This window comes from Oryzias latipes, chromosome 11 (genome assembly GCF_002234675.1).
Source record: "Oryzias latipes chromosome 11, ASM223467v1".
Lineage (NCBI taxonomy): Eukaryota > Metazoa > Chordata > Actinopteri > Beloniformes > Adrianichthyidae > Oryzias > Oryzias latipes.
The window spans coordinates 17,881,227-17,893,526 of record NC_019869.2 but is presented as its reverse complement, the minus strand read 5'-3'; the positions used below and the strand labels follow the sequence as shown (position 1 = coordinate 17,893,526).

Genomic DNA, 12,300 nt, shown 5'->3' with positions numbered 1-12,300 from the left:
TGCAGACAATAGATCCATTAATGACTTAATTTTCCATGTCTGAGCTGGCATCTGCATCTCACAGGAATGCAGTACAATTTTTAAAACAAAATTACATTTCACCACACTTTGGACACGTCTAGCTTAAATGAATACACACTGCTAGAAAAAACAAGAAACTTTTGGGGATAATTTCCCTGAATTATTTGAACAAGACTTCTAGATACATGATGATGTTGCAACACATCCAAAAGTCTTTAAGTATTTGACACAGTAGAAGGAACTACCGTAATGTGCCAAATACATGTTTGATGAAAATGTGCTTTGAAAAAGCTAAAAGTTTATTCTTTTCATTAGTATTTGCTGAGACGTTACTTTTTTTCTTTTTTAGACATTCTTTTTTTCTCTTAAAAGTAATGATAAATAAAAAAAGTGAAGTATTTTAACCAAGCATGCATTAAAAATGTGGATTTCCTGCAGACCTGCATGGATTTATTTTGTTTTGCAGTCTCATGTCTGACAGAGATTTCCACAAATCCAAAAAAATCAGTACAAGTTTGTTAAATCGCTAAAAAACTATAAGTTGTGATAGAAATTGTTGAAGAGAGCTATATTGCTTATGATGTACTAAAACATTTTCTCTTGGTAATATTGAGAATTTTGTATTTTTCTTTTATTTTAGCTGATTTAAATGTTCCTTTGCTTTATTCTTTTGTTAAACTTTTGCTTATTTTTCTTTTATAGATTGTTTTTCGCTCCTGATCTTGGAAATACCCATTCAGCTGCTGCAGGGCTCACCAGAGGAGAGCAGGATGACAGCTTGCAGGAGAGCCACCTCCGAGTCATCCAGGTTAAAGGAGGAAAGCGACACGCCCAGGTCAAAGATGGCGTCTGAAACCACGCCCAGGCCTCCATTTTTCAGCTGATCCCGGGTGACAGCCATTTCGCCGTTCAGCGTCAAGGTCTCGCTCTCCGGGTCGTAGCGAACGGCGGCACGCAGCGACATAATCTCCATGCAGCAGCCTTTCAGCAGGATGATCTGGTCCTCACAAGGCAGCTGGGTCAGAGAGGGGCAGTCAGAGAACGCAGCTTCCTGCTGTTTGAGCCGCAGCAGCTCAGTCTGTGCGCAGCTTCCGGCCAATCGGCGGCTTACTGCTCCCATATCCAACATCGCGTTTGTGAATTAAGCAGATTTGGAAAACAATACTTTTTCTTTTATTGCAAAGTTTGGACCAGCCAAAAACATTTAGAAAGCTTCATAATAAACATGACAAAAATCGATTTTGACTCAAAATAAAAGAAAGTGTAAAACAAAAATCATCAAAGGTTTCAGAAATGATGAAGATTAAGTCTTAAAAACCTCTTACCTCGCAAAACATTGGCAGTTTTTTGGCAAAGTCCACCACTCTGGTTATAGCAGGGGTGATAATTTTTGTAAACTGACTGAAGGCTTCAATGTCCACTTTGTTTCCATCGGGTGAACTGACCACGGATGATTGACCAAAATCCTCTGGCTGAAAGAACACAGCAAAAGCTGCTGAGTTACTGAGGGAGGGGTCAAGGCAGAGGAGAAACTCAGAAAACCCTTTCTTACCTTAGTTTCCTTTCCCCCCGCCTGACTCTGGTCAGAAGTATAGAATAAATTACATGTTATTTCATTAAGAAGCATTGCTTCCTCGACCTGTCGGATAATCAACAGGAATCGTGAAGTTTCCATGAAGGAGACGCGTCACATGACTACAAGAAAACAGGTTAAACTGCAGACAGATGAGTGCAGACAGAAAAACAAGCAGATGCAGATGAGTTTCTACAGTGGGACTCCACAGCCTCTCATTTATTTGGCATTGTTTTGCAATCCTCTATTAGGTCAAATTAGGATCAGTAAATTTTATATTTGAAAATTAGACATTGTAAATTTGGGTAGAAAAAAAGAGGCTTTAAAATGCAAAAGGTACACATTGTAAAGGAATTAATGAAAATTTAAAAAGTAAAATTGTAAATTTAAAAACAATAGGTTTAAACTTGAACGAAATATTACTAATGTTTTATTTTTATCTGTTGAAAATACAATAAAGCAGCTGTTAAAAATAAACCTTATTTTTTATTTGTTTAACAGTTTTAGGTTTAACTTTATTTTTTAAAATGAAGTTTAAAAGTTTTTTTTTTTCCTTTTGTTTTTCATCTTTTTTCATTTTTATTTTTCCCCCACAATGAAGACTGAACAAGAAGAAAAAACAAGAGAAAAAAAGAAACAAAAAGAAAAATATATACTGAGATATATACTAATATGACGCCTTTTTATATTAAGCAGTGGAATCCTAGTCGTGTGATGTAATCAATGACAAAAAGTGACTCCATATATGCCTTGTTTTAACCTAGACATTGTTTATATGCGCAATTAGCTAATATAACTAGTATTATTTTTTTTATTAGCTAAGATTGATATGTATTTATCAAAATATATAATTTTATTTTTCAAATTTACAATAATTCCTTCACATTTAAAAATGAACTTTCTTGGTTTTTTCAACGTACTTTTATCAAATTTACTATCTGGGCTTTTCGTTCACTTTAAACTGAAATGATATGACCCCAAAACCGTCCTTCACTTTTTTGGTTCTGGGATTAAATTACTTGTAAAACATTTTCTGCAAAATCCCGCCATAGAAAGCCAAACAGCTGACAAAGACTCGGCCGGCACAGATGAACAGAAAAAGAAAGAAAAACTGGTTACAGGCTGAAAGTTAAAGCTGCAAATCAGAGAATGAAACAAAGCAGCAGGAAGGAACTGAAAAAAAGACATGAAGAAGCGATTAAAGGAAAACATTAAAGAAAGACGCTTTAAATGTCTGATATTAGCGCCGCTGCGCTCAGGAACACTTTTCTCCAACGCCCAGCTAATTCTGCTCTCTCTACAAGGAGATACAGAAAGAACACACGAACATGTTAAGGTGGGAACAGTGGTGAGGAACTGTTGGGGGGAGTCTCATCCGAGCATTGAATTGATGGCTGTGCAGAGAAACAGGAAACCCATCTCACCAGGAATTTCCTTTTCTGCTTCCAGTGGCTGCCCTGAGCGTTGGTGGTCGTGTGGGCCTCAGTCACCAGGCGGATGAGGTCCCACTCCTCCTGGGTGGGCTCCAGCCGGTCCCACGCCGTTTTCTGCAGCTCCTCTTTGCGACGGCGCTCCCGGTTCTCCTCGATGAGCTTCCTCTTGGCCAACCGCTTGCCGTCATCCAACACCACTGGAGCGGGACGGGAAAACGTCACACTATCAGCTGCACCTGTTCGACCACCTTCTCCTCCAAAACACATTGCAGCCAATCACAACTGCAGCAGAGTGCCCTCGTCAGGCAGATGGGGTCAGTTGATGTTGTCCCCTGATGTACTTCACGTGAGAGGATGTCGCTCTGCTGTGATTGGTGGTTGAGGGACCCTCCCCACCGAAACTTTTTCATTGCGTTAAAGTCCCACTCTTATCGTCTTTTGAGCCGTTCCCAGTGTTTTCTTTTATAATTATGGCGTTTCTAGCCAAAATAAAATAAATTATCATTTTCAAGGACAGTTTCTGCAGAGTGGCAGGAATTCATCGGAAATTCTTCTCTGAGTTGGGGCACAGAGCGATCCTGCCCCCGTTCCCCTTACCCATCTGCTTACATGCTATCCTGCTAGCTTACAGCCCCTCAAACCTCCAACTTAGCATCATCAATGCAGCAGAAATTAGTGAATAATTATGGAGTTACTCAGCTGTAGAGTTTTGATCCAGATTCCAGCTCAGACGAGTAAAACACAGACATACATGTGAGTGGATGCATCCGAATGGAATGGCTTGCCCACTGCAGCTTCTACATCACAACTACGAGCGTTTTCAAACTTTTTTTTCCTGCTCCTGATTCACAACCATTTGAATCAAAAATGCTATTTTCAGCTTAATTTTCTTTATATATATGTCTTCCATTATCAGAAAAATGCCACAAGAACACGTTAAAACACTAAAAACCGGATTTTCATCAAAGTTGATCTTCATACAGTGATTTCTGAGGAAATACATTTTTGCTATAACACAACTGTGTTGTATTTTCAGGTTTATTTGCTTTTCTAAGAGAAATTCTCCAAACTAAAGACGTTTTTCATAAAAAGTCTTTCTATCCCAGTGAAACGCTTCCTGATGGCTTATTTTGTGTCTTAAATCAAGATCATTGAGGCCACGAAAGAGGTTAACAAAGAGACAGCAAACAAACCTTCTCCTCCACCTCCTCCACCCACATCTCTGGCTGGCTTTGCAGCTTTGTATGTCTAAAATAGTTGCACCAGGTATGTCTGGTAAAGCTGCACCTCTTTACACTGGACAGATGTAGTTGAATAAACGATCTATTCATAGTCGGAGCACCTTTGTGGCACCCACAAGCTCTGAACGTCAGCTAACCACAGTCAAATTAAATCCAACAACATGAAACAAAATTTCTTCTAAACTCCAACCCAAAAAAAATGAGACGGCAAAGAAAACTTTAGGGATCGTTTGGAGGACATCTGTACAATGCCTTTTATCAAAACAGGAAAAAATCCTTATGAAAGATTCTAATCTCTATGTTCTCTGCTTGCCTGAAACATGGCTTCATGAAAGTCCAGCAGTAGCAACATCAGCTCTTTAGACAAAAGACGAATCAAAGGGAGGAAGAGTTATGAGGATACGACTGCACAAAAATAACCTGATATTTGTCACATGCGGAAACTGACCAGAAAGGATTTCAAAGGGGTTCAAAATTGGAACCTGTTGGTTATTGATTATATTAATCATGTTTTTTTGGTGCCTTTGTAAATCAGGTTTCAACCTAATTTCAAATTTTCTGGTGCCAAGTAAAAATGTTATTTTGAACTAGTCTGGTTTTAGACCTGTTTCCTCAGAAACGCCCCCCCCCCCCTGTTGTTGAATCCCTTCTCACAGCTAAAGCTGCACGACAATCCTGCCGTAATCCCGCTTGATCTTCCTGTAGCCTTCCACACCGTAAAGTACCAAATCCTCCTTTCTACCTCCATGAACTAGACATCTCTGCACTGTTCTGGACTGGATTACATCCTATTTATCTAGGGGAGAATCCAGCTCTCACTGCCCCTACGCTGGTGTTCCTCAGGGTTCTGTCCTCTGCCCCTATCACTTCTCTGTCTTAACACCATTTCTAAGATTCATCGTTTGTTTTCTTTTTACAATTTCTGTCCTGATGACAAAAGTTATCAGGAAACAAAAGTCTAAACTCCTTGTTTAGACATTTGTAATTTCTGTGATTCCTGCAATTATGCATTTGGCATGCAGGTGATCCAAAACGCTGCAGCACGTCTCCTTTTTAACCCCATTAGGTCACCTCAGAGGCACCGTCCTACCTAAACTCTCTGAGTCTACAGGTTCTCCTTCCTTAACAGGAGCTGGAGATCCCTGCAAGAAGAAGACCCGAAAGAAGCTCCATTATGGAGCTCAGCTGCCTCTCTGAAAAATTTTAAGAAGACTGAACTCTTCATCCTACAGCTTCAACCCAGAATGTGACTCTGCTTTAGTTTCTGCTTTTTAATGAAGCTCATTGAGCCTCAGTGGATGGAAGCTTCAGTAACTGTAAGCAAAGTGTTTGCAGTGGTGGAGTCTCAGATGTTCTCAGTGAAGATCCTATAAAAAAAGACTGCTTCAAAAAACTCTTAAAGAAACTGGTTCTGAAGATCTGCCTGAACCTCAGCAGATGATATAAGGTTCTGCTCTGTGATTGGATGAAGAAATTATTGTGCAGCTGAAAGAAACCACCAAACCTCTGAATATGACCATCAGGGTTTTTATGATTGGTAGTTAAATGAATTTATACGCTGATTAAAGACGCAGGGAACATTTCACTCAGATAGAAGAATTTGTTCTGTTGTCAGAAAGAGCTACATATTAAAGATAAATTTTCTGAATAATATATACTATAATTCCCTGTAAAATGCCCCCCCCCCGTTCCAAATAGGAAGTACCCACTGGTTTTCCCAAATCCCACATACCCACATTCTTGCTCTGCTCCTTTTCATAACATGTTCCTGTTAACACTATTTATTTTCTTGATAATTTTTTCTTTATTGCAAGTTATTCAAGCTATAAACTGATCAGTTAGATACCTCAGGAAAAGCATGTGGTCTAACGTTCAAATGTGTGATTGACAGATTATCCTGAGTCCGCTTTCAGTGGCAGGGGTGTGGCTTTCCAACAAGCTCACTCCTGATTGGCGAGAGCGGTTGCTATAGAAACGATGACTCAGACCAACTCCAACCAATTACTGCTTACTGACGTTGTCCGTATTGCAAAAAAATGGTGACTGAATTGACTCAGTTGGTTGGAGCTGGAAGTAAACCATTTTCTATGGGTGATGTCAAATTCACTCAGTCCAGTTCACATGTACAGTCAATGGTCTTTCATCAGTAAATGTTATTTAAGTTCAAATAGATCAAAGATGTAGAGTTTGCAGTACAAATATCGGACTTTCAGAGTTCCTAAATTCAGCTGTTGTTTGTGTTTCTCTAAACTAAAATGATCTTCATACCTCGTCTAGTTTAGACTCCACAAATAAGGAAAAGCATCTGTGAGGAAAGCTTCATGCACTCACAGTCTGTTGCCATTCCCACGGCTATGCATTTCTTGAAGCGACATTCCTGGCACTGGTTCCTGGTCACTTTGTCGATGACGCACTTCCCCTCGTACTTACAGGCGTACGTTGGATTGAGGTTTTTCTGTATGGTCCGCCTGAAGAATCCCTGCGGAGCAGCAGAACAGGGGTCAAAGCAGGAGGAGAGCTGCTTTGTGGAAGAAAAGGGTCATGACGTTGTGTCGGAGTTACCTTGCAACCCTCACAGGTGATGCAGCGATAGTGATATCCTGTGGCTTTGTCCCCGCACACGACACACAGTTCATCCTTGTCCAGGTAACTCGGTATGTAACCTGGAGAAAGGAGCTGGGTTAAAAATATGCATTATTCCAGTTTAATCTTTCTAAATATAAAACAGAATGCTCCTAAACACGTGGTCACATGTTTCTAGCCCCTCTGCCTATTAGGTGGGTAAAAGCCCAGCCCCCCATCTGATCAAGCTCTAGTCTATCAGCCCTAACGAGATCAGACCTTAGAGCATCTGCAGATGCCACACCGATCAATACTTTTTTTGTGTTTGCCGAAACAAGAATACACCACGCCTTCTGGTGCATCTCCATCAATCAATCAATCAATAGAGCCCCCCCCCCCTTTCAGCTCAGAGACCTGTCATCTTGTGACGCCAAGTCTGGCTTCATTTACAAGAACACCCATGATTCACGGATCGCGGTCGACGCTAACACATGATCGATCGTGCCATCTTCACGACACCTCGAAAGGGAGGGGGCCGCGGGACCGACAACAGAACCCCTCGGGGGTCGTACCTTTCCGGTGGGCCCCTTGCATCCACTGCAGGTGTGAAAAGTCGGCTTTGACCTCAGGGAAGTACTCAGGCTGGTAGTGGAAGTGGCTCAAAGGGATGTCGCCGCTGCTGAACTCCGACTTAAAGGACGAAGAGCCCCCGGCATACGAGCACGAGAAGTGCTGGCTGGGGGGCCAAGTCTGCTCCATGCAGGGTGGATGGTGCAGTGGCTGAGGCTCGTATTGTCCGTACCCGGGCCCCTCACCTGGATACATGCAATGCTCCCCCCCGCTTTGTACGGTGTAGCCTCCCACCCCTGGGTGAGGCATCTCGTACGTGTCCGGAATGCAGAAGTTCATGGCGTCAAAGCTCAGCAGAGCGGCGAAGAAACCTCCGAAATCCAAACGGGGGTCCGCGTACAGACCATGAAGCAGCCCAGCCGCAGCTCGTCCCAGACCGAAAACAACTTGATGAGGTTGAGCCAAGTGGAAGAAGAAATCTTTATTCCAGCAAATCCAAAGACTCCACAGAGCACCAGCCTCCCCCCCCTTCTGCCACCACCCGGCCAAATTGGGAGGCAGAGATTTATGACGACGCAGGGCTCTAATCTGACACTCCACAAATCCTTAATGGGCCACTTCCACTGACAATGTCACAGATTAAGACTTCTGCGTGTCGTACCTGCTTTGAGTCCCATCCCAGAGGGTCCAGAAAGACGAAAGGACCAACGCAAGACACATTTGAAGAAATCTAAGAGAAGTGTTGCACTGAAGGATGGACGGCCTCCTAGCCTTAACCTCACTCGCTTATCCACAGGATATTTTACAGCCAGCTTCACGGTTCAGTTTCAGGACAAGACATAAAGTCAGAAGATACGACCACGATTTTTGTAAAAACAGTTTTCTCCTCAGACTGGTGAGCTGCACAGTGAGATCTGCTTCCAGATAATAGGACTCAAGCTGAACGCGGCCATATTGATCAGACTTCCTGTTCAATAATAAGGGGATCAGCCTTCTGCCGCCTTTCTGCTGATCTGAGCCCCAAACTTGGGCTTTGATCAGTTCTGTCACATCCTTCTCTTCAGGAAACTCTGTCCAGATTGTTTCATCAGTCCATCTCCTGCCATGTTCCTGCTCGAAAACTATCAAAAAATGACTTCATTTCTGCTGTTTAAATCCTTTGGGGCTGAAGTTTGAAACATTATTTTCCCCCAGGAAAAAACCTCTAATTATTGCTTCGTCACAATCTCTTCCAACTACATTTAAATAAAATACTTGTATTGAAAAGAAACAACCAATGTATATTTTGTACTTACAAAAGAAGCAGAATGATGATAAATAAAGTTGAAACAAATGAAAATAAGGGATTTCTGCATAAAAACTGGATGTTGTTTATGTAGAAAAGCAAAATAAAATTTGATGGCAGTTAAAGCTCTAAAATACATGATGGAAAAAGTCTGACAAGTGACTAAAGGTAAAAGTTTGCTTTTACACGTCAGATTTTTGAAGAAATGTTTGGTTTTATTTTGTGTTTAGCTCTGCAGGTGAAAAACTTAAAGGAGTTTGACAAATCTTCAGTTCAAAGCCTGATGGGTAACTGATGAACTGCGACTCCATCCACAGCATAAGAGGCCGAGCTAAAGATTTTTCTGTCATTTTCTTGTTTTGCGTTTCATCACAACATTGGATGAAATGAGAAACTTTAGTGTCGAACGTAGCAGGAAATTCCAAAAGAAAGTTAAACAAATAAGGTTTTTATAAAAGCACATTTTTACCATTACTGTTGCCCCATGCTTTCCCTCTACATGTTCATCTTCATCCTATTTATTAAACTATTTCATATAATAAAAAAACCTACATTTGCAGTTTTAAAAAAATGTTTCAGATGTGTTTGAGCACTCTTTCCTAGTTCCAGCCTTAGAGTGTTCAATAATGTATAGCTGAAGAAAAGAGGCCCAATCTGAGAAAAGTTTTTCCGTTTTGGACAAAAGCATCTCAGGCTGCTTCAGGCTTCATGGTATTTGCTCAGTGACACAAGTGTTTGGCACAGAATAAAGAGAAAAACTGCTACAAAATAGCTTTAAATTATGTAAAATTTTAGAGACTGAAGACTCAAGGGGAAGAAAAAAAATCAAGCATTTCCATTTCTCATCTTTGGAGTATCTTCTGAGTCCTGTTTAGATCATATTCAGCACAGGTGCTGATAATCCTGTAATGCAGCTTAGACCTGCAGACAAAAATCCGACAGAGTGATTAGGTGTCCACATATAATATAAAGCTAAAGCGCTTTAAACTTGTGTTAAAGTAACTAGTTGGGGTGCAAAGTGCTGCCTCTGTAATCTCATTACTCTGGGAGCACAAAAGGGCCTGGGTAGGATGAAGAAACGGCTCCAGATGAAGCCGGGTCAAACCCTCACCTGTTAAACCCCAACAGCAAAAAAAAAAAAAAAAAAAAAAAACAAGTTTAGCTGCTTTGTGACAAGAAATCAGTGACTGATTTTTGTTTTTCAAAGTTTCACATAAATCCTTTTCCTTTTTGGGAAATGAAAGGATGGAATCTGCAGCCTTTTTGCAGATCTGAGATCAAAATCTCACCACTTTATTGATACACAATGCCTGAAACACACAAGAGCGAGCCTTTAGGCAGAATTAACTCTAGAATCCCCCCATCCGTTGATTAATCCCACACATGAGAAAAAACCCATGATCCCCCTCCAAACTGTATTTGAGCTTCAAACTTTACAAAAACTATTCAAAACCTTAAAATAAAACGAAAATTGAAAGCAACAAGTAAAAAAAAACTCCAAGAATTTTGAAACAAATAAATATTAAAATGTTATTTAAATCAAAATCTTGACTAAAGTTCTAGCCTCATAGAAACTAAAAAATAATATTGTCATTTTGAGTATATTTTTTAACGTTATTTATTATCTATTTGCTGTTTTAAAAAGAGGTATGGTAACAAGGTAATTTCCACTTTATGGGGTTAAAAACTATATTTTAATCTGTTCTGTTCTGTTCTGTTCTATTCTATTCTATTCTATTCTATTCTCAAGAACGAAATTGAAGATGAAAAAGAATTCTCATACAAAACTGAAATAGAACTTTTTTTTAATTAAAATATCCAAATAAAAAATAGATCAGAATATTACAGGGTTCATTTTTCCTAGAATATGAAAAAACAAAACTGAATAATAGAAAGAAGACAGTTCTTTTCATTTTTGTGCTCTCCTTCATTTTTTCTGCAAGTGCAGACTGTAGAACTTGTGTTGTCAGTAGAAAAACCAAACCCTGGAGATCAAATTTGCATAATAAATAAAAACAACAAAAACCTAATCAAGAGTGGAAACATCTGAAAATAAAAGTTCAAACGTAGAAAACTAAAAACAGGCGTGTGAGTAAACTAAGGGTCCCGCCTAAGAGTCCCCAACCCCATGTAGGCCTCTTTTCAAATATTTAGGGAAGCAAAAATTGGCTGTAGGCAACCAGCTTTTTTGACGAGAAACAAAAGTGGGAAACAAAAAAAACAAATAAAAAAATGTTGTAACTTTTACTTATTTATTTTTGTGTATTTACTTGTCCTATTCAGCAGCTGAGCAAAAAGAGCTGAAGGCCTCTTGTGTTGGAGAGATTTTATTTTTACATTAATAGAGGGTTTTGATTCCTAGGACTCACAAGGTATATAACTCTATAAACCCCTTTTGTATTTGAGGCTAAACTTTATATTAATCATGTTTGCATTCATTTAAAATTGAGTAACTTTGAAATAAATGAGGTTCAATACTTTTCTTTTGAACCCGTAATTTGACTTTTTAACTTGTAATTGACCTTCATATTTACTTTGCAACGCCTGCACGGGGGTATAGTGGTTAGCAATCTCTCTTTACAGCGAGGAGCCCCTTGTTGAAATCTGGCTGGGTATTCAACTTTGTGGAGTTAACATGTTCTACCGGCACATTAGTGGGTTTCCAGGGACACTCTGGTTTTCTCTCACAGTCCAAAAACATGGAACTGTATGTGAATAAAGGATGGATGTAATTAAAATGTTACTGTTTTAGTAAGATATTTACATATATTTTCATTACATTTTATGCTTTATGAGTTTGGAATTGTTTGAATTATTTTATGTCTTGCTTTTATAATCAGTCAGAGCTGTCTGCATCAGGTAACCTGTGTCTCCATGGCTGGTGTCAGTGTTTTGCCCTAAAATGCCCCCCGTGACAAATTGCTCCTTCTTTTGTTATTGCTCTGATCAAGCGTGGACATTTGACAAAACACAGACTCTGCTGACGCTATTCAGACCTGGGATGTTAAGAACCGCTTCCAGGCATCAATTTACATCACATTGGTACTAATAACATTTAAGGGAAGCTTGTGTTCATTTTTTGCATGAATTTTAATGAAATAATAACATAATTAAGTAAGAAAAAAGATGTTCAAGACTGGCGACCTGTCCAGAGTGAACCCCGCCTTTGCCCAACAGTAGCCGGGACGGACACGCGACCCTGTGACCCCGAAGGGGATATAGCGGATGAAGAAAATTTATGGATGAATGGATGAAGTTCAGCCATCAGAGCAAGATAAATAGCAGTATTCAGAAGTATTAATGCAGATGTATTAAAACAGCTCAATTCAGGAACGACTGATTCTGTCTTAGGATAAGAATTCACCGATAACTAAAAATAAACAAACACTACTATTGGATCTAAAAATGTATAAATGAGTAAAATAAAAATTTTGTTGGACCCACAACAGTCAGGTAAGAACTGGCGAGCGTGAATGCAAAATTTGATCATTTTTTTATGTAATAATAAAAAATGAATCAATTTTTAATAAGAATATGCAGGTAAAAATAAATGAAAACATGACTTATAATAAATGTAAATGGTAATTAATACTTAACTGTCTACATCTCAACAGT

General features: G+C 39.5%; 1 protein-coding gene across 6 annotated transcripts in view; it reads right to left on the bottom strand.

The window, feature by feature from the left end:
- The window catches only part of thrb (thyroid hormone receptor beta), a 68,350-nt gene that overhangs the window by 5,090 nt on the left and 50,960 nt on the right, over positions 1-12,300 (bottom strand). For 3 of the 6 annotated variants that reach the window (XM_020706870.2, XM_011480960.3, XM_011480961.3), the window contains 6 exons: positions 6,831-6,931; positions 6,600-6,747; positions 3,019-3,224; positions 1,574-1,660; positions 1,347-1,493; positions 778-1,036 (listed from right to left, as the gene is read on the bottom strand). In XM_020706870.2, coding sequence (XP_020562529.1) covers positions 778-1,036; positions 1,347-1,493; positions 1,574-1,660; positions 3,019-3,224; positions 6,600-6,747; positions 6,831-6,931 — 948 coding nt within the window. 6 annotated transcript variants of the gene reach the window in all.